The sequence below is a fragment of the Clupea harengus genome, chromosome 12 (genome assembly GCF_900700415.2).
Source record: "Clupea harengus chromosome 12, Ch_v2.0.2, whole genome shotgun sequence".
Classification (NCBI taxonomy): Eukaryota; Metazoa; Chordata; class Actinopteri; order Clupeiformes; family Clupeidae; genus Clupea; species Clupea harengus.
The window spans coordinates 10,414,232-10,436,731 of NC_045163.1; the positions used below are offsets into that span (position 1 = coordinate 10,414,232).

The 22,500-nt window shown below is 46.3% G+C and overlaps 1 protein-coding gene across 1 annotated transcript in view; it reads right to left on the reverse strand.

The window, feature by feature from the left end:
- zmiz2 (zinc finger, MIZ-type containing 2) overlaps positions 1-22,500 on the reverse strand; it is a 49,094-nt gene that overhangs the window by 12,892 nt on the left and 13,702 nt on the right. The window contains exons 2-18 of the mRNA XM_042709421.1: positions 15,940-16,045; positions 11,784-11,895; positions 11,218-11,411; positions 9,775-9,958; positions 8,405-8,629; positions 7,862-8,059; positions 7,443-7,547; positions 6,862-7,030; positions 6,382-6,523; positions 5,467-5,677; positions 4,958-5,063; positions 4,469-4,626; positions 4,063-4,130; positions 3,451-3,519; positions 2,749-2,993; positions 2,252-2,424; positions 592-703 (exon numbers count right to left, since the gene is read on the reverse strand). Of these exons, the coding sequence (XP_042565355.1) occupies positions 592-703; positions 2,252-2,424; positions 2,749-2,993; positions 3,451-3,519; positions 4,063-4,130; positions 4,469-4,626; positions 4,958-5,063; positions 5,467-5,677; positions 6,382-6,523; positions 6,862-7,030; positions 7,443-7,547; positions 7,862-8,059; positions 8,405-8,629; positions 9,775-9,958; positions 11,218-11,411; positions 11,784-11,895; positions 15,940-15,989 (2,521 nt within the window). The 5' untranslated portion in view covers positions 15,990-16,045. The remainder of the gene's footprint in view (positions 1-591; positions 704-2,251; positions 2,425-2,748; positions 2,994-3,450; positions 3,520-4,062; positions 4,131-4,468; positions 4,627-4,957; positions 5,064-5,466; positions 5,678-6,381; positions 6,524-6,861; positions 7,031-7,442; positions 7,548-7,861; positions 8,060-8,404; positions 8,630-9,774; positions 9,959-11,217; positions 11,412-11,783; positions 11,896-15,939; positions 16,046-22,500) is intronic.

The following is a 22,500-nucleotide window of genomic DNA, read 5'->3' on the forward strand; positions in this document are numbered from 1 at the left end:
TCTCAGACATCTCAGGGCTACCCAAAGCTTTCCCAGGTTGCTAAAAACTGACTTCAGTCTTTAAACCAAGAATGAATTTTACAAAGTTGGTTCATTTTGCCAAAAAAGTTAGTAAATCAGGATCAGCTAACTAACTTGTTACCGTTTCACAGCCATCTTCAGAGACTATTTGTTACTGCACAATCTGTGCTGGAAAAACACTTCCTCATACCATAACTTATAACAATGGATCGAGCGTTCCTTTCCACAAAACCTAAAATGCTGCGTGTGCCCGTAATGTTCTCTGTTCTGAATAACACAGGCACAAGCTTTACAAGCAGCACACTGATTGACAACGGTCATCCTTCATTTGAAACACCACACACTGGCAACATCACAGCAGACTTACATCAAGAGATGGTTCCGAAACATCGCCTGGACCACCCAGTCCGAATGCGTTCTCTGCATGCAACCGGGAATTCTGGGATGGGCCACGCGAATGCATCTGCTGTTGTTGCTGCTGCTGTTGTTGCTGCTGTTGCTGCTGCTGCTGCTGCTGCTGCTGCTGCTGCTGCTGTTGCTGTTGCTGCTGCTGATGCTGCTGCTGCTGCTGCTGATGCTGCTGTTGCTGCTGCTGTTGCTGATGCTGCTGTTGCTGCTGCTGCTGCTGCTGCTGATGCTGCAGGTTACTGTGGGCGGGATCCATGCGGCCACCATGAGGCATCTATAATGAAAAAATGTGACGGGAACACTATTAAAGAATGCAAAAGTTTGCACCATGCACTTAAAGTACAGGACTTCCAGGGAGCGTTCACAGTGTGGCAGGAGCACTGGGAGCGGTGTATTGCTGCACAAGGTGAGTTTGAAGGGGAGGGCGGCGAAATTTAAATCAGGTACGGCTTTTGCTTCTTACAGGCGCAGTCTCTGAACTTTTTGATTGCACCTAGTATATGCAGACATGTGTACATATATATATATATATATATACATATATATACACACACACATGTCTGTTCAGGTGTGCTTCTGTGTGCGTGTGTGTGTTTAGACAGAGGAGTGTAAACCCTGGTGGTGTGTAATAGGCAGGTGCGAGTGACGGGGGCCTGAGTCTTAAGCTGCTGTCGTCTCCAGAACCTCTCAAAAGCCCTTGATTCACTCACACACACAAACCATGCGGGAGCGACAGACACAAAACACAATCATGACTGAAGCACGAGGTGGTTTCACCTCAGTGTCTCAATGCTTCATTTTCTTTCCACAGTGTTCATGTGATAGTGAAAGTGTGTAAATATGTGTGTGTGTGTGTGAGAGAGTGGGTGTGAGTGTGAGTGTGAGTGTGAGTGAATGAATGAATGAATGTGTCTGTTTGTTTACACACGAGTTGGTACAGACAAGTTTATTCAAATCGAGACCTGTCGTTAGTTCTGACAAACTGACATACCAAGTTTGTCTGTATGTACTAACACCTTTAGCTACTAAGGAATTCGTAACATGTTCCTCCAGACACCCGTGTGTAACCGGGGCAATCAGAGGCACTGCTGAATCACCCAGAGACGGCCGTATAAGTATAAAGTATAAAGGTCACGCCTAATCTCAGTTGGCACACAAACCATGCCAAGTGGGACCACGCCCGACACCCTTATATGGGGATATATGTCCGTATGTAACACCAGCCATCTAACAGCCATATTGGTCAGGGCTGACCTTACCACTTCATCCGGTAAGCTGTTAGAGCTGATGTCTGTCATTGACCCATCACTTAATATGAGAGGCAGAGGAAGAGAATATCAGTAAGAATGTGTACAATGATGCAAGTGGCAAAGTCAGGGCTGATGATTGATGTTTTTTTTGTATCATTATCAGGAGTATCGGGAGTAACAAAACTAGGATATGGAACACACTGATTAAAAGTCTTGAAGTTCAAGACATAATTCTTCTGAGACCAGATCATTGGTGACAAGTGGGTCAACAGACTGAATAAAAAATACAACTAGCGAGTCGTTAAGATAGAGATTTTTGGTAAGCTGGCTTTCGATGCAACAAGGTGCAAACCCGGCTAAAGCATTGCTTCCTAAAAACCTTGCCCAAATGCATCCAAGTTTGAAACACACTGCACATAAAAAGCTCAAGTAAAGGCCTACACATCTGGCTTTGAGTGAGATGTGCTGTTTAATGTGTGAACGCCTAGACCTCTGACCTTTTGAGGAAGATAGACTGCTGTGTGATGTGTTGAGTCCTGAGCTCGACACTGGAGGGGGTGATGGACCCTCACCTGTCCAGGCATAGGGTGGCCCATGGGCTTGTCCGGCGTGAGGAGGCCGCTCGGGAGGTCCGACTGGTAGGAGAGGGGTGGGGGACCAGAGCCAAACTCGCCCATGGTGGGGGTCCCTGGGCCATTAGGGAAGTCCGAGTAGCCTGGCTGCTGGTTAGAGTAGCCTGACCCAGCTAGGGGGAAGTAGATGAAGAGAGAAAGATGCATGGTAGGAGAGTGAAGGAAAAAGGAGAAATTAGAGAGGATAAAGAGGGAAAAGCCAGAAGGAGGACAGAGGATAAATGACGAGAGGGAGAAAAAAGAATATTCATTTTAAAAACAAACAAATAAAAAGAATGCTCATTCATAAAAAAAAAGACACAGAGAGGAATTAAGAAATCTGATTCCCTCAGAGAATAACCTAGAGAAACACACACGCCTACACTGTGTATTGGATACCACGACGACTTTAAGACACATTTATCTCTGGCTCTACTGAACGGGAACTCCTGACCAACCTTGGCTGGGGTAGTCTGGTGTGTTGCCACTGCCCCCATGTGGTAGAGACTGGTAGGGCGAGGAGGCAGGGCCCAGTGCGGCGATCATCTCCATGACGTTGGGCAGGATCATGTGACTGGGGCTGAGGGTGCGGCAGCGCTTCAGTGCTGGCCCGTCCGGGTCCTCTTTAATGTGCAGATCCGGTTTAATAGGGACCGGTTTCCAGCTGCACACCGGGTCAATGGTAATTTCCTCATAGTCAGAACTACGGCAGACGGGGAAAAAAAAACACTTTTTACAAACAAAAAGACAAAGACGAAGCATGGCCTACACCCACACACTCCTGTTCACTTATCTACTTTTATGAGATAATCTTTAACTTTTATAACATATATATTATAGAATAATCTCAAAGGAGATCCTTGGAGTCCAAGGAAGTAACCTCTCACGCATTATGTTATTTTGTGTTGTAGGAAACTGATTCCAACCAAACACATAGAATGTGGACAAACAGGTATTGCTTGTGCACAACAGAGAGAGACAGAGAGAGAGAGAGAGAAAGAAAGAAAGAAAGAAAGAAAGAAAGAGAGAGAGAGACTTCTGGGTGTGGATGAGCATCCCTTGATTCTAACCTAACAGGTACACTTTGTAAGAGTGGGCTGACTGACAGTCTGTTGCAGAAAGTGTGTAACAGGCAGAGAGACAGAGGGGGGGATACTCACTTCTGGATGTAGATGAGAATTCCCAGCATGTACTGGTCGACCTCCAGTCCCTCCAGAAGGGCCGTTTTACTGCAGGACAGAGAGACGTGCAGGCATGAGATCAGACCACAACTAACAAACAACCACTCCGACTACCTTTCTTTTCTCTCCTTTAAAACGCAGCCTGAGGTTTAACTCAAGTTTACAGGAAAGAGGAAGGCTTTGTGTTCATTAGTGAGCTACACTAGCACTGTGTTTGAGGGGCCATGCAGCGGCACGAGCTGCTTCTCCAGGGGGTAAGAGCAGATGAGTGTAGGGCAGATCTGGGTCAGAGATATCGCAGAGGTAGGTATGATGAAGGCTAAACCACAGGTTCAGAGTTCACGACTGCCGCTCCCAAAAGCACTGTAGTTGTATTGTTTTGCCACTGTGAAAAACAGAGAGGGCTCTAAACGATAGTCTCTCGATCAACAGAGAGAGACATGCATGGTGGTTGTGACACAACAAAGCTTTAGGGATACATAGACCACTCAGTATGAAACAAAGAAAACAGAATCCTAAATGTGTGTGTGTGTGTGTGTGTGTGTGTGTGTGTGTGTGTGTCTGTGTGTGTGCGTGTGTGATGAATCTTACTTGCACACAGGGCAGCGCCATGTCCCTCGCTCACAGTTCAGCTGCAGGTAAGACTCCAGGTCAAAGCACTAATGAGAGAGACACACAGAAAGAGAGAGAGAGAAAGAGGGAGAGAGAAAGAGAGAGATAGACACAAAGAAAGAGAGAGAGAGAAAGAGGGAGAGAGAAAGAGAGAGAGAGAGAGAGACACAAAGAAAGAGAGAGAGAAAGAGGGAGAGAGAAAGAGAGACACAAAGAAAGAGAGAGATAAAGAGGGAGATACAAAGAACGTTTAAAAAACATCTCATTGGAAAGGGTGCAACAACAATCAAAACCATTACGGCAAAACTACAATGTGCTCTAAAGTGTGTGTGTGTGTGTGTGTGTGGCACACAGATAGGGATCCGGTGCATGTGGACTCACTAACCTGTATGTGTCTGCAGTCATGTCCACGGGCAGGCAGCTGGATTCGGCGGAACGTGATTGGACACTTGAGCGACACCTTGATGCCAGTCTGTTCCACGCCGTCCTCCCCGTTCAGACCCGGTGTCCCCGGGATGGTGCCACTGCTGAAGTTACGCTTGACTGCAGAGAGAAGGAGACCGAGAGAGAGGAGGAGAGGGAGAGGGAGAGAGAATAGAAATCACAATTTTGTGTGTTTTGTGTGTTTGTGTGTCGCTGCGGCTGTGTGATATTATGTGTAATTTAAAAGGTCTGGTGTTTAGTGGGGTAGTGTACTGTAATCTGGTATGGTATAGTATAGTATTGTGTGGTGTGTTGTGGCATAATACAGTACGGTGTTTTTTGGGTGTGGTATAGTATTGTGTGGTATGATGCCCAGTGCCCAGTGTGGTAGGTGATGGTCTGTGTGTGTGTGTGTGTGTGTGTGTGTGTGTGTGTGTGTGTACACACTCACTTTTGGTGACGCAGTGCTCAGCAGGTAGCAGCCTCTTCTTCATCAGGCCCTGCAGCACAGAGCGCACAGAGGGCCGGTGGACCAGCTGCAGCACAAACAGATGAGACTGGACATGGAATGAAGGAGAGAGGGGTGGGGACAGGAGAGAGAGAGAGGGGGACAGAGGAAGAAAGAGAGGTTATTTAAACTGGATTTGATACTGCACACAGCACAGACCCTCACTTAAGAAGAAATTATAAAGGCTACGAATTTAGATAGATACAGCACACCTTCACATGCACGCGCATGCGCACACACACACACACACACACACACACACACACACACACTCACACACACACACACACACAAACACAAACAAGCTGTGGCACGTAATGCAGCTGTACATATTTGCTTACATACTGGTATGTGTGTACATGCAAAAACACATTCGGACAGACACATACCCATATACACCCTCACACACACACATACCCTCACATACACACACTCCTACGGTGGTGACTTACACAACAGCAGGCAGTGACTGTAATCTGGATGGTGTTGCGTCCTGGCTGACACACTTGCTTCAGGTACAGGGGCTTATGGGAAGTCTTGTTGTCGCCGCGCTCGATGGTGAGGGGCGTGGCGTTCACGCTTACTTGCACAGACGCTGGCCAGTTAGTGTTCATCTGCCGGTCTTCATGGTGGTAGCACTTAAACTGTAGCTCCAGGTCAGGCCTGCACACACACACAAATACAGATATGAACACATTTTAACTGTAAGTAATGGTGGTAGGGGTGCTGAAATATCTCTACATGGTTTGTGTGTGTGTGTGCGTGCGTGCGTGCGTGCGTGCGTGCGTGCGTGCGTGCGTGCGTGACATCAGGACACAGACTCAGACGTACAACCAAACAGAGTAAAGCAATAACCATTAAAGTGTAACTGCACCTTTTAATGTGTTTTTTTGTGTGCTGAAAACTAAATAATAGGACTGTACTGTGATGACACATCAATGGTGATGTTAATATTGACAAAAGTAAAAAAAAAAAAAAAAAAAAAAATGCACAAAAAATAACAATATAGCATTTCCATGCATCTCTTCTGATTCTAGGAGTGGTGACCAAGGGCTTTGCATCAGCACAGGCTGCTACACCAGCCTTTATTTCCTGCAGCTTCAGCGGTTTTCCTCAAGGACACTTTGACACACAGCCAAGCTGGGAACACTACGACACTTTCTCAGGGCTGTGTCCCATCTCTTGTGTGGGTGTGTGTGTGTGAGTGTGTGTGAGAGTGTGTGTGTGTGTGTGTGTGTGTGTGTGTGTGTGTGATGTGATGTGAGAATGTGATGTCATGTGCGTGTGATTTACTGTGTGAAGTATGTTTGTGTAAGTGAGTGATGCGTGTCTGTGGGTGTGTTTGTGAATGTGTGTGTGTGTTGTACCTCATGATGAGAGTCTTGTAGACGGAGTCGCGTAGCTGGAAGACGTGGTTGCTAACGGCCAGATTGTGCTCAAGACGGAAGGGCTCCAAAACCACACCGTCCCGCACCGGGAAGGTCAGACGAAGGTCATCACTAGGGTTACCTATATGCAACGCACCACACAGAATCATTTGGTTAAAACAATAATCACAGTTTATAAACCTGCAACTGAAAAGTAAAATGAAGGAATATTCATGGAAGTTTTCCAGATAAACCAAAACAGAATTAATTATTCACAGGATGTGTCTTTAAAAAGTGAATAAGGGATGCTTAAAAACGCAGTGTGTAGGATAAAACTAATTTGACTCCCTTTTACGCTCATACAAATTATTACTAAAAATGTAAATGGTGGGGTGTGACCTATTCTGTCATCAGTGGGGCAGTGAGCATACTGTGTGAATACAGAGGGGAAGTCTCTGCAGAGGCTGTTCTTACGCTTACCTGAAGGGGGCTGCATTGAGGCAATGTTGGGCTTGACGTCCGGGAGGAAGGGCGACTTCACGTCCTGCCCAGGGGACATGTAGGGGGGCATGGAGCTGCCAGGGGTCATGGGGGGAGTGGGGTTGCCTGGCAATGGGGAGCTGGGGTAACCTGGCATCGCCCGTCCAGGCTAGAGGTGAGAAGAAGTAAGGAGAAGGTTAGACATGTGAGGTTGTTACACACACGCACCCTGGCGCGCGCACGCACACACACACACAATTGTGCTTGCAGACACAGACTAACATTCACATGTTTATGAAAACAGGCACACCTGCATTCCTACTTAGTGGTATGTATGTACGCATGCATACCCATACCAAACATACGTGCATCATATGCAAGCAGACACACACAGGTATACCACCTGAGATACTGAACAGCAATGGATTTGGCTCTCTCACTCACACACACACACACGATACTGAACAGCAATGGATTTGGCTCTCTCACTCACACACACACACACACACGATACTGAACAGCAATGGATTTGGTGCGCTCTCTCTCTCTCACACACAAGCACAGAGCACTGCAACACTAACCCCATTGACAGCTGCCTGTGTGAAGGTGTTGTATTGTCCTCCTCCTCCAGCGACAGCTGATGCCAGGCTGCTGTGAGTGACACCCTGCCCGTTAAACTGGTCTGCCTGTGGGGAGATTGCAGCCGTTAGTCTCCCACACACACACACACACACACACACACACACACACACACACACACACACACACACACACACACACAAACACAAACACAAACAAACAAACACATTAGCACTCTCAGTTCAACACACACACACACCATCCTCCATGGCTACTGCATCCTTCATGGTTAGCATTTTCAGTCTTTAACTAGCTAGCAAGGTTGCTGCAGGCCTGGAGGTGCCAGAGGTGTCCATCACCTCTCCTGATAATGCAATCTATGGCTCAGAACCAGAAATACCTGAGACATCCGTCTTCTCACCTTGTAATACTGTCCAGGGTTTGCAGGTCCGGAGGGGTACTGGCCCATGCCTCCTGGCTGCATGCCCATCCTGTGGGAGGGGTAGGAAGGGGAAGGGGCCGAGCGCTGGGGGCCTTGACCGTGGTACTGCATCGGCTGGCCGGGGTACGGACCCCCTCCTCCGACCATGCCAGGCCCACACTGCTGCCCAGGGAAGCCCTGGAGAGAGGGAGGGTCAGATAGAAGACAGACCAATCAGGTTTTTAGTCAAGAGTAGCAATCTCTACAGGTTTGTAAAGCATCTAGCATCACTGATTCATTTGTAATTCATGACTGGCAGTTATACTGGCGATAAATCTTAATGACTATGCTGCACAAATCTTCGATTATTCTGAACTGTTGGCGAACCTGAAGAGAGAGTGGAAAGACTGCTGTGATAAGATAGAAACACAGCTGATCAGTTCTGAAGCAGCATAGCTAAGAGGTAGGAATACAGCACTCTCCAGGAGACACCAACACTGCTAAAGATAAGTTTACTTTCTTATCTCACACACACACACTCACATCAGAGCTGTAGGGACGTTTGAGGCCCTGCTGGTGTCGTGGGGGTCCCTGTTGCCCCCCGGGGTATCCGGGATGCTGGGGCATTCTCTGGCCTTGAGGGTGGCCATACATGGGGCCCATAGACTGCGGTCGGGCGCCCACCATGCCCCCTGGACCCATCCCTGGGGGGCCTCGAGGGCCCGAGTGAGACAGGAACTGGGTGTTGTACGAGGAAGCGCCACCCATCTGTAGAGAAAAGGATAAAAATAATAATAATAATACAAAAAAAAACACAATGGTTCGGGAGGGTGCTTTAACAATAGCTGCAACAGACACATGTGGAGGCAAGCCTAAGGCTATTACATACACACACACATACATATACACACACGCTGTGGAATGACTGTGTAGTGTGGAGCTGGGGGTAGTGTGAATGTATCTGCATGTGGGTATGTGTGTGTGTGTGTGTGACGGGAAATGGGGGTAGTGTGTGTGTGTGTGTGTGTGTGTGTGTGTGTGTGTGTGTGTGTGTGTGTGTGTGTGTGTGTGTGTGTGTGTGTGTGTGTGTGTGTGCGCGTGTGTGGGGTTGTGTGCTTGAGCTCTGGCAGGGACGAGGGGAAGGCAAGTAGGTCAGGCCAGTGAGCGATCAGCACAGCCCCGGCACTGTGGTTATGAAGTCACGTCTCACAGCCAACACACAGCTTGCTTATAAATACTGCTCATAAAAAAACAAGCCAGTAAGTGTGTGTGTGTGGGAGGGAGGACATGTGTGTTTTAATGAGTGAGCTTATACATCTGTGCATGTGAACGTGCTTATTTAAAAAAAGGTTGTGTGTATTTAGATCATTTGTATTGTTTGTGTGCATGTTTTTATTGTCTGTGTCAATTATGTACTTTTTATGTACAAGTGCTTATGTGTGTGTATTGCCATGTCATGTATCTGTGTGTGTGTGTGTGTGTGTTTAAAGACATTCAACTCAGCACTGAGGGTGGCCTCTTCCTGTAGTTCCCTGACTAGCCAGCAGAGGGCGCACCTCCAGCTGCCTCTCAGTGGCAATGAGCATGAGGGGCACCAGTCTTTGTTCACCATCTCACAGTGTTACACAAACAGGGCAGTGGCAGAAACCTGCCTTTCTTTGTGTTGCATGTCTACACACCACACACACAGCATACACAGACATGTCTACACACACATTCATTCAGGGTGGTACACACAAACCCAGTAGAGCGCAATAAAACAAGACAATTTGTTCATCCTCTGGGGGCAAATATCCCGACAGTAAATATGTTTGGTGTCCTTAAATTGACTTTTATTTATCTTCTGCATTCACCTCACTGGGAAAAAAAAACAGGAGCCATGTTTTTCTTTTTTTAAAAGCTGTCTGTCTTACCGGTCCATAGCTCATTTCCTGGTTCTGTTTCTCTTGAATGGCGGCAACCGTTGCCGTGGCGGTGGCGGTTGCCGTGGCGGCAGCAGCAGCGACGGCTGCGGCAGCAGCTGCCTGACTGAAGTCTGTGGGGGGGCGTGCTCCGTGGGGGGGCATGCCCATAGAACCCCCGCCGTTATTGGGGTAGCTGTGCGGGAACGAGCAGAGATAATAATGGCATCAGTGGCTAAAGGGGAAGAGACTCGTCAGAGAAGCTGAAGAGAGTGAATCTGGCCCTCATCTAGAGTCGACCTCAGCCAGACCTCAACCAGACCTCAGCCAGATTCACTCCACAGTCATTTGCAATCTTGGTTCGGAACAATAAAATGAATGTTTTAGTGCATTTCTATGTGTATCTCCCATTGGTGACTGTGTGTAGCTGAGGATTTTTGCACTTTTGCACTGCTTGTGTGTGTCTGTCACTGTGAATTTTCGCGTGTTTATGTGTATATACATATTATAGATACGCACACCCCACACTTGGGGTGTGTGTATTTAAATTATGTGTGTAAGTGTATGCATGTATGTACTTGTATTTTTCTGCATGTGCATGACTGAGTGTGTGTACGTGTCAAACAGTATGTGTGTGTGTTCCAATATCTGCGTGTAAAAGGATCTCTGTCTGAGCTGCTGTCAGAGGCACGGCCTACAGCACAAACTGAAGCTGCCGAATCTAAACGCCACGGAGCCATACAAATGAGTCCAGAGGGAAGACAAGAAGGAGGCGGAGAGACAGAGAGTGTGTGTGTGTGTGTGTGTGTGTGTGTGTGTGAGTGTCCGTGACTCAGTGAAGCGGGGGCGGGACTCCCTCGCTGACATACTCAGCCCTGACACACGCTCAAAAAATAACCCTCCTCACGTCACTAACGTAGGCTCGCAGCTCTGACGTCTCTCCTCATCACACACACACACACACACACGCACGCACACACCCGAGTGGCACTCCACTGCATTCATCCGTTGTTTTCCCATCCCATCGTGACCATTCCCCAACCCCCACAATGTGCCTTTCTTCAATAGCACAGCTGCCATCAGCCACCTGGAGCCCACCATACACATGCGTATGTATATATGTATGTATGTGTTTGTGCATATATGTATGTATGTGTGTATATATGTATATATGTGTGTGTGTGTGTATATATGTATTTATATATACTGTATAAATGTACTATATATATACACTGTGTGTATATATATATATATATATATATGTATATATGTATGTATGCATGTATGCATGTATGCATGCATGCATGTATGTATATATATGTATGTATGTATGTATGTATGTATGTATGTATGTATGTATGTATGTATGTATGTATGTATGTATGTATGTATGTATGTATGTATGTATGTATGTATGTATGTATGTATGTATGTGAGTGTGCGTGTGTCCCTCACCTGCCCCCGTAGCCGGGGCCTCCTTGGTAGGCTCCGCTGGGGCGCCCGTACATGCCTGACTGCATGTAGGCCTTGTTGGGTTCGGGGTAGCCCTGTTGTGACATGAACTGCGGGGAGTTCATGCCAGGGCTGTTGCCGGGCATCATGTGACTGCCAGCTGAGTTTCCGCCCGGACCCATGGGAGCACCAAACACCTGGGATGGGAGGGAGGGAGGGTTCAACATAAGGGCACAAAGGTCACGACAGTGTAAGACCACTCCATGCCCTACACACACATGCAAGCTCATGTGCGCTCACACCCCATTACAAAATACATATTTGTTCAACGGCTGACCCCATCCGAAATAAATTAATACATAAATAAATAAATACATATTAGGCCATTTTATATATTCAACACTCTCCTCCCAAACACACACACCACTGCAACACAAACCCCATTGAGGGCTCGAAAGATGAGTTTGAGGGCATGAATTACGTACTCAGGGCCATAACCTGGCTGGGTGAAAGACTAGTCGCTCTACATACATACACGCACACACAAACCATTTACAAGGCAGTATTACCTGGCTGGGTGAAGGACTGGTCACTCCCCACACTGTGGTTACCACAGAGAGAGAGCCTGGCTGACTGGCGCCTTGCTGCCAGGGGACAGGATCATATGGGTAGGAGCCGTCACTGTATGTGTGTGTGTGTGGGGGGGGGGACAGAGAGAGAGAGACAGAGAGCGAGGGAGAGAAAAAGAGACACACATTAGGAGAGTTACTTATCAAAGGCTCTCTTGAAATGCTGCCTCTTTGTCTGCTGAAACTGTGCTTTGGACCTGAGCAGCAGCAGCAGCAGCAGCAGGAACTAACCCTCTCAGCAGGGACTCCGTCACACACACACACACACACACACACACACACAAACACACACACACACACAACTGCACTTCTGCTCAACCTGGGAGCCTGCTCAATGTGCTCAAACAGAGCACATTTATCTAGTGGTACATACATCAGGGATGATCCAATGAGAGAGAGAGAGAGAGAGAGAGAGAGAAGGTGAGATGAAGTCTGAGACTGAAAGAGAGAATGAGAGAGAGAGAGAGAGAGGAAGAGAGAAGCAGACTGCGTGAGAGAGAAAATGGGAAAGAAAAGGGGGGAAGAGTAGAAGAGATGGAGAGTGAAAGAGACAGGGAGAGCAAGTGAGAGAGGGAATCTTTGTGACTTCAATGCACCAAAGCCACATGCTCTTGAGGTACTCAACACAATGTTACCATGGTGACTCCACAGTCACTTAGAGACAGCCGAGGGTGTCTGCGCCAGGGGAGGGGGGAAGGGGGGGAGTGTGTAAGCGTTCATGCATGTGTGTGGGAGAGTAAGTACCTTCCTTTTTTTCAAAATCTTTTTTTTTCCTTCTTGCTTTTCTATACAAACTGGATCAAACCAGTTTTCTCCACAGCATCTTGTCTTTATATAATTAACTAAATCACATTAACCGCAGCTCAAAGGGACACTGCAGAGAAATGTAAAACACAGGCATAAAGCAGCCCTATGTAATCAAACTGATCGTTATGGCATATAAAGCTGTATGATCTAGGAATGCTTGCCCAGAAAAAGTCACACTACAGCCAGTGCAGCATCACACTGCCCAGCTATTTCATGCTGTACCCCAAAACAAATCCCCATGACAACACCTACAGGCAAAACCTGATGTAAACACTGAAGAATGACAGAAATCGGATTTGAATCTGGGCTGAATATGGGTGTAGTTCTGGTTCTGATAAGGCCTGGGTCTGACAGATCTGTTCCAGTGTCAATAACTGGGTTTCCATTCAACTTTTAGAATGCACTTTTTGACCACTCATAAGAAATCCTGGCTAGAAACGCTTGAAATTATTTTAAAATCTTCTAATACAAATATGAGTGAGGTGGATTACCTCTCTATTTGCATTGGGTATAATACGACTAAGGTTGATTCATTCCCATTTATTCATATTTGATCAGGTGTTTCCGTTAAGTTGCCTTGACAACCTTACGTGTTGATCCCACAGCTGTTCAAAACTCCTCCCTTGATTAGGAGTGTCCATTTTTTTATTTGCATAACACAGCTGATAGAATCACACCTTGATTCTCGCATTTTGTTTAAACACATTCTCATGAATGCGCATAAAAGATGCTAATGAGATGGTAGGAAACCCAGCCAGTGTGCTACCTGAAGTCGGTTTCACATGGGACAAAGACATTTTAGATGAGACGCGTGCGCACGCACACACACACAATAAAAGATACACACCATAACACCGCTGCTTTAGTGGGTGATGCAGGGAGCAAGTAAGAGCCACTGCACTATGAGTCTCTGAGGATGTAGGGAGGAGAGAAGAGAGGGAGAGGAGAGGAGAGGAGAGGAGAGGGAATTCCTCCACATTGGTTGTAGTTTGGTTCTTCACTCTCAGTCTGACTTGTCAACACCAGGAGACCAAAATGCCTGCAGATATTTCTGTTGAGGTTGAAACCTGAAAGGGTTTTCGTGAGTAGAGAGAGAGAGAGAGAGAGAGAAAGAGAGAAAGAAAGAGAGAAAGAGAGAGAGAGAGATATGGTGTATGTGTGTGTGTGCATTCCAAAGGGGGTGGAGGGCTCTGCACAAAAAACCACCGGATGCAACTCTCTCAAACAGGAAACCACCACTCCAGAGCCAAAAGACCTCAGGCTGCTGTGCACAAGCCAATCAGCGGAGGAGAGACCCACCAGCCAATCAGAGTTGCACGAATGGGAGGGAGATGGAGGGTTCAGCCAATGGCAAAGGATGGTGAGAGGTCAGAATGCTAAGGTGGGAAGGGCAGGTCAATCTAGTTCATATGTTCTGAACGTTAAGATCTGTTCTGTAGACAAGTTGACTTCCACCTCATTTCTAAATTTGCTCGCTTTTGTGTGCTTTTGCTTGGTTACACACACACACACACACACACACACACACACACACACACACACACACACACACACACACACACACACACACACACACACACACACACACACACACACACACACACACACACACACACACACACACACACACACACACACACACCTCCCCTTATCTGTATTCTGTATTCAAAGATTTGAAATTCATGACAAACACAATACCCACTCAGCTCAAGGCTTTTTAGCAGACTTCTAAAGAGTCGGGAGTCTGGACGAGAGACCTGAAGCATCTTGAGTTACTCTGAGAATGTCCTTGACAGCGATGCTTTCAGGAGCGCAGGAATACAGGAGGTAGGCCCTGACGGCCCAGGCAGTCATAGGAATGCTGTGCTACATGGAGTTACGTTATCCTGGGCTGTGCCATGCTGCGCTACTCTATGCTGTCCTATGACATGCTGTACAATGCTATGCAACACTATGCTGTGCTGTGCTGTGCTATATTTTGCTACGCTGTCCTATGTTATGCTTTGTGTGTATGGAACGCTGTGCTGTGCTATGCTATTCTGTATTTTGCTACACTGTCTTATGCTATGCTTTGTGTGTATGGAACGCTGTACTATGCTATGCTGTATTTTTGAGTAAAGGCCAAGTCAACCAGACTGTGTGTGGTGTGTTTGTATGTTTTGGACTGCTCAACTATTAACTCATTAGAAACTAGAAAACAATAGAATCGGTGTAAGAGAGAGTTGAGTGAGTGTGTGAGAGAGTGTGAGTGTGTATTAAAAATAAAATCTCTACAAGGACTAAAGCAGAAGCTGTCTAAGCATAACACTTCTCTAAACAGCCTTCTGTAGGTCAACTGGAAAATCAGGATGGTAGAAATGTCAAAGCAATACGATCATTTTCGGGAAAAAAACAATGACAACGCATATCTTCTGCTCTGTAAATAATTACACCCAGAAGCTCCAACTAACCGAAGAATCATGTGTGGGGGTGTGACCATTAATAGTTCAGACAGGTGACTCACTTGCTATCTACTTGCTGCTCTCACTTATAAATGGCCAGGGTTTAAGGCTGTTTCAGACTACACAACCTTTCAGTCACAGACAGGAAAGAGCTAGTCACACACAAATCTCCCGAGAGTCATGTATGTATAGAGAAACAGCTAGTCACAGACTAATCTCAACGATTCCCCATCAGGCTTGATTTCCAAACCTGTCAAAGACTCCAATCATTTAGTCTGACACTTCCCAACAACAATCGTGTATTGTGAAATCAAGTCACAGACAATGATCACAAAAGGATGAGTTTGCATCTTGATTGTGCAGCTTTTAGTGTCTGGCCCCCAAATACTTAAGTTTAACTTACCATCTATTTAGTTCAAATTAACACACCCTAACAACTGCAAACTGTTGAAATAGCTTGCTTAGCTAGAGTTAGACAGCTAGGTTACCTGGCATGAGACCGTAACTATGAAATAGACCAGTACTTCACGGCACCATCAGTCACCTTCCTCAAAATCTTGGCTGGCAGTGCTAACTGTCTCTCGTCTCACGGAGGTTTGCGCTCACTATATTGTAACATGCTGTTTCATGTGGGAATGAAGACACATGGAACATTGACGGCTGAGTGGGAATATAAATTCGTTATTGATCGGATTTCATATGTGTGTGCGCACTTGCAGGCCTTTGTGGGCATGCTAGTGTGTGTGTGTGTGTGTGTAGGTCTGTGTGGGCATGTGTGTGTGTGTGTGTGTGTGTGTGTGTGTGTGTGACCGAGTCCCTGCTGAGGCATCCTGCAGTCTCGCACTCACCTATGTGGCGTGGGAGGCAGGGCAGGTTTCATGGAGTTGATGGGGTTCATCGGAGGGTCGCGGGGGTCAGCGGGGAACCCCAAAACTCCTCAACCTGGCAGGCAGTCTGGGAAAGGGGGCAGAGGAGAGAGGGAAAGGAACAGGAAGAGGGAGAGGGAGAGGGAGAGAGGGATGGAGAGAAGGAAGGAGAGAGAGGTTATTGGAGTTCGATCTCAAATCATTGTGTTACCACAGTAAAGACAGCACAGTACCATGCTCTAGGGCTTAGCGGGCTCAAACACAGACAAGTGGGTGTGTTTAACCTGTGTGTTTAAACCTGCTCTTTGCAACACAATCCCTGAACAGGCCACACACACACACGCACCAACACACTGGTCCACAAAACACATACAAGTATGCAGAGAGGAGTAGGGCTCTGGGATCGCTGTGGTTTGTGCAGTGCATTTTAAATCAACACTGATCACACACAAAAACACACACCTATAGGTAATCAAGAGGGTAGGGCTCAAGGAGCACACTTGATTGTGTTGGATTGAGTACTGCGTTTTAATGTGTTTGTAGTCAACACATTGACAAACAGACAGACACATGCATACACAGTACTCCTGCGGCTCCAAACACTGCTGGCTGATGCAGAGTCCTGCACAAGCGAGGGGGGTGGGGGTGGGGGTGGCGGTAGGGCTGCTATTTATAGCTCTTTGATTTCAGAAGGAACAGGAAAAAAATGTGGTGTGGAAAAAGAAAAGAAAGGAGAGGAGAGACAAAGAAAAGGCTGAGGTTCTCATGGCTACGCTTTAACATTCAAGGCTTTCTGAAAGATCACACACACACACACACACACACACACACGCACGCACGCGCCTTATCAATAATTCAACTGACCGGGAAAGTCACTGACAATAAAGGGAGGATAGCCTGTGTGTGTCACAGCTTTTCTGTCAACTGTGAAGGCATCTGTATCTCTGTGTGTTAAAAGACAGAAAGAGAGAGGGAGGGAGAGAAAGAAAGAAAGATGTGTGTATGCCTTTGTGTGTCAGCGTGTGGTGTGCATGTGTGTGTGATTCTGATTCAATTATTATTACTACCAACAACAACAACAACAACAACAACAAGATTGCCTTCAAATGAACCCCAGCCCCAATCTAACCCTCCCCCCATGGCTCTCCAAACACAGAGACACACACAGTTTGGTAGATGTCTGTCGGTTTCACCTCCAAGGAGCGCTCCATTAACAGTTTTGCTAATTTGCTGCCAGCCTCTATACCCCTTACCCCTCCTCCTCCTACCCTCTCTCTGTCTGTCTGTCTCCCTCTCTTTCGCTCCTCACAGATTTAGGTCAGACACCCCACAGCTTGAAAAGAGGGGCAGATGAAAGCAGAGGAGAGGGGGAGGGGGAGGGGCACTCAGAAGCAAGTGACAGAGTTTATCAGGGAGGAGGAGGACACCTACAAGGATAATGAGAGTCGAGCTGGGGGAGGGTGCGTGTGTGAGAGAGAGAGAGAGAGAACCAAAGTGAGAATGGAGGAGAGGTGGAGAAGGAGAGTGTGTTGAGGGGAGAGATGAAGGAAGAGAGCGAGAGAGGGGAGAGAGAGAGTGGGATCATATTTACCATTCTGTCTTTTTTTGTAATAGGGGCTTGACTGTTCCAAGGCTGTTGCTGCTTGATGGCATGCAGTGCCCTTTTCATCACACAAACACAAACACACACACACACACACACACACACACACACACACACACACACACACACACACACACACACACACACACACACACACGTTTATGGCTAGATTTAGTTTTTGTTCGTACAGAATTGTTTCTGTGTCAACCTCACATCTAATGAACATGTGGTATGAGGATGTGAGTTAGCGTGTGTGTGTGTGTGTATTAATTATTGCAAGACTTGATCCAAGTATCCGGTGACCAAAGACCATAGCAGTATCCACTGCCTTCAATTAGATGAAGTGCCCAGCTACATGGTACACACATTACCTTTGGCATTCTACTCCACACACTAAACACAGACACACACAAACACACTTACAAACTTCTTTCATCATGAACATTGTTCAATTCAATTAAATTTCATGTATGTAACGGCAATAACAACTTCAATTTTCTCAAAGGACTTTATGGAGCCCAGAGCCTGAACCCTTAACAGCAAGCATGGAGGCGACGGTGGCAAGCAAAAACTCCCTTTAACAGGATGAAACCTTGAGCAGAACCCAGCTCATACGGGGGGGGGGGCCCATCTGCTTGGCCCTGGCCAGGCAGAGAGATGGGGGAGGCAGAAGAGAAGAGAACAAGAGCAAGCAGATACATTCATAGTTGCATCAGGATCAGCAAACATTTATACAAGAATGACGAGAAAAACTGAGAGACAGCTTTCAAAGTATTGGTTGTAGGACCGCTTACAGTCAGCTTACAGTGTTCATAATGTCAGCATGCAATTGTAATGGTAATACAGCATCTGAGGGTGAGGGTCGTGATGTACTCATAGGGTTCCTATTAATAGAATGAGCAGATGATTGTGATCATATTAGCAGAGCAGTGGGTAGAAATGGGTATACGCCTTCTCTCTGCTGCAGCGTGTTTGTGTATGTGTGAGGGCCTGTGTGTGCGTGTAACCTATCTACTCTACTGCTAACAGCACAAACTGTTCCTGTGCTGGAATGATCAGAACATGCTGTTCTTTTTTTCTCTCTCTCTGTTGTTGTGCATCTCTCTCTTAGTCTATCTCTCTCTTACCCACCCACCCCCCATTTTTGTGCCTCTCTCTCTCTCTCATATATATATATCCCTCTCTCTCACTCTGGTCTTCTTAGCTAATCACTAAAACCCTCCTCCCCCTCTCCAGTTGTGGCCAGCCGTGCTATGCCTCTGCCCTGTTTCCCTCTCACGCTCATGCAGACACACAAATCTCTTTCACATATGAAATCTGTAACAATGTCAGTTTAAAAACAACCCGTAATCCATGAGGAGTTGCCACTCTCACTTAGCCGTCAGTTACAGCAAAGTTCCACATGTATTAATTCCCACATGAAACAGTATGTCACGGAAAAGTGAGCAAGAACCTCCGTGACACAAGGGACAGTCAAGTCAGCATTGCCAGCAAAGATATCTAGAATAGTGTCTAAAATAGAGCAATAATTCCCAGCACAGATATAGTTAAGGTCTAATACCAGTCAACGTAGCTATCGAACTATCTGAAGCCCTCTCAATAGTGGGCATTTGCTAGGTTGTCTATGAACTAATTAGCATCTAAGTTATACTTATGTATTTGGGGGATAAGCTGCAAAGAAACCCGGGGTGTTTCTACCTTTTACTATTATAAAGTTTAATTTAACTGTAATGTTAGCTAGCATAAGTAGCTTTACTTTTCATTCAAGTGGAACTCTGCCATTTAAACCGAAAGAAGGTTATTTGAACGCAAGGCAACACCGTTTGCTACATAGTCTTAAACAAAGTTTAATTTCTCAAAATCAGCTCACCAATAAAAGACAGTCTTTGGTTCAAAGTGATCGCAACCGCTTGCGGATGATGTTAAATGGCTTCACACAGACATTAAACAATGCTGAGAGAGATAAGGGTACATCAATGGGGCAAGGGCTTACTCTGATATCAATGTGGAGAAAGAAGAGGGAGGAGTCCGCCTTCTCATTCTCAAAGAGGGGAATCTTGCTGCTCACATTCCAACTTGGGCCGTGGGAGAAGATTGTAGAGGTGCAAAAATGCACATACATGTACACACGTAGTCTCTGGACACACCACATGTAGGGTCAACCTTTGTGTATAGTTAAACCACCTCTCTCACTCTTACTGATCCTTCTCTCTCTCTTTCACTCTCTCGTGATTGAGAGGGTTCAAGTTAGGACAGCACCACTACACACATAGATGAGAATGAGAGAAGAGAAGATAAAGGGAGGGGAAAACAGCAAAAGAAAGAACAAAAGAGAGAAAGAAAGAAAGACTCTGTGTCAGCGCACTCATAAAGTGCAGATTCAGCTCTTGAGATGTATGTGTATTTACACTCATACACACACATTCACCCTCACACACAATCACGCTTACTTAGACATTTGCCCCTTCAATCATTGTGTGTGTGTGTGTGTGTGTGTGTGTGTGTGTGTTTGTGTGTTTGCGTGTGTGTGTGTGTACACTTGGCAACGAGGTTTCTATCCTAATTCAATTGACAGCATCAGGCAGATGTGCATGTTTGTACCCATAACCTTCCTCCTTCCCTCAGTTTGGGGCCAATCTCAGTCTCACACCACAGTTTGACTGGCAACATTTGCTGATATTCCAGATAGTTTAGGAAGCTTTTTCAGGCCCACACCTGTAACACTGCAGTCCAGAGTTGAGGACTTAAAGCTGTTTGAAATATGTAAAACCAGAAAAACCCAGCTTGTTAGTAACCATAATAAGATCACCCGTCTGGACACAGAATAAAGTCACTGGTTGAATCTAAAGAGGAATCCATGCTGTGTTGAGCTATCTGTTCCTGGTTGGAGATGATCCGTGTTTGCCTTTTCTTATGCAAAGCTCTTCTGTCTCCATGTAAAACCAGTTTGCCACCTCCCTTTGTACACACTGACCACAGGTACATTTAGTCATCCAGCAACACACACACACACACACACACACACACACACACACACACACACACACACACACACACACACACACACACACACACACACACACACACACACACACACACACACACACACACACACACACACACACACACACACACACTATACAGACTACAGGTGTTCTTAAAAAGCTCAAGGCTCTTTGTAGAATCTTTTCTGAACAGAGAAACATCTGTTGGTTCTTCAGAATGTTTTCCAGTGTTTTCCACAGCTCAAAGTGCTATCAAATCAGGTACTTCATAGGACAACAGGACAGCCATAAGGGATTTTTACAGAACAGGAGTCAAGTGGAACTGTTGAGGAGGTTCTTCCACGGGGAGCAGCTTTTCTATAAGAGTCTAGAGCTCCTTGGGCAAAGCGCTGCATAGGAAAGCAGGCTATTTATTTATGAACACTGTGGCGAAGCCTGAACGCTAGACTCTCCATCACTGGAAGCTATCTTGTTTGGCCGACGCAGGTGATGCTATCAGTATGTAGCTAACTGGATTCGCAAACATATGAAAGTGTGTGTGATGTGTGTGTGTGTGTGTGTGTGTGTGTGTGTGTGTGTGTGTGTGATGTCGCTGGGTGCGTAGGGCTCCATTCATGATTCATGAGACATCTGTAAGTAGTTTGTACCGACACTGGTTCGCAAGCGAGCAGCTAGGCTAAAAGGCAGTTTACCTCGACTGACAGAGATGCAGGGGACGCACAGCACTAAGGTCAGAGGTCAGTCCTCATCAAGTCCTCAGTACATCAGTCACAGCCCTCTGCACACCACCCCCATCCTTTAAGAGCAGAGTAGCCACCGCCACCATTAGCTTGTCTAACATGACAGTGATTGCACCCCCTCCCTTGTGAAGAGCAGGCATTGGCTGCTGCGCTCTTTCACTCCCTATCCATGTCTGGGTGTGGTTTAGTGATGTCACATCAAACACTTTGTAAACTAGAGGACTCTCACTAATTGAACCATCCCCTCCAAATCTACCTAAAGTCAAAAGTGTTAACAATTAGTTTCACCACAAAGTGCAACAGAGCAAGACAGAGATACTGAATTAATCTGAGACATGCCGACTAGGAACAGAAAACAATACCACAACGTCAAAACAGGAGATAATATTGTCATTGGAGGTTTTTAAGTGGCGTTATATCTACACACTTGACATTCCAGCGGACTCATTGATTGATAAATGCTTCCTTTGCTCGTTTGTAAAAGTGCTGAATATGACATCAATAAAATGCTACATGACAAATTCTTCTAACTGAAGATATGTCGACATTCTAGTTTGTCACTCAAGAATCACTAATTTTCTCCGTTGAAGCTGTGTACAGTACATAAAAACGTGTGTGAGAGACAGAGTGAGTGTGTGTGTGTGTGTGTGTGTGTGTGTGTGTGTGTGTGTGTGTGTGTGCAGTCACTGAGGGAGTGCTGCTGTGCTGTATTGATTTGCCCTACACTGCTGTGGCATGTCTGTCTCTGTCTGTCCTTCACAGGAATAGGCAGCCAGTTCATTCAAGGGCCTCTCTGATTATGGAAAAAAAGAGAAGAACTCATCTGACTTCAACTCTCAGCTGCTCACTCTTGCCCTTCCTTTCTTGTTTTTTTCTGCTTCCCTTCTTTCTTTCCCTCTCCCTCCTTTTTTCCTGCTTCTCCTGACTAACTCTACCATTCTCTTGTTTGTGCCTTTACCCTTGTCCTCTCCCCCCTCTCTCTCTCTTTCACTCTCTCTCCCTCTATCTCTCTTTATCTTTCTCTCCATCCATCCCTCCCTCCCTCGCTCTTCCCCTCTCGCTCTCTCTTTCACTCATGCAACGTGACTGACCCGGCACACTGCTCTCTCTCTCTCTCTCTCTCTCTCTCTGTGTGTGTGTGTGTGTGTGTGTGTGTGTGTGTGTGTGGTGTAAAGTGAAAAACAGGTTGAGTGAC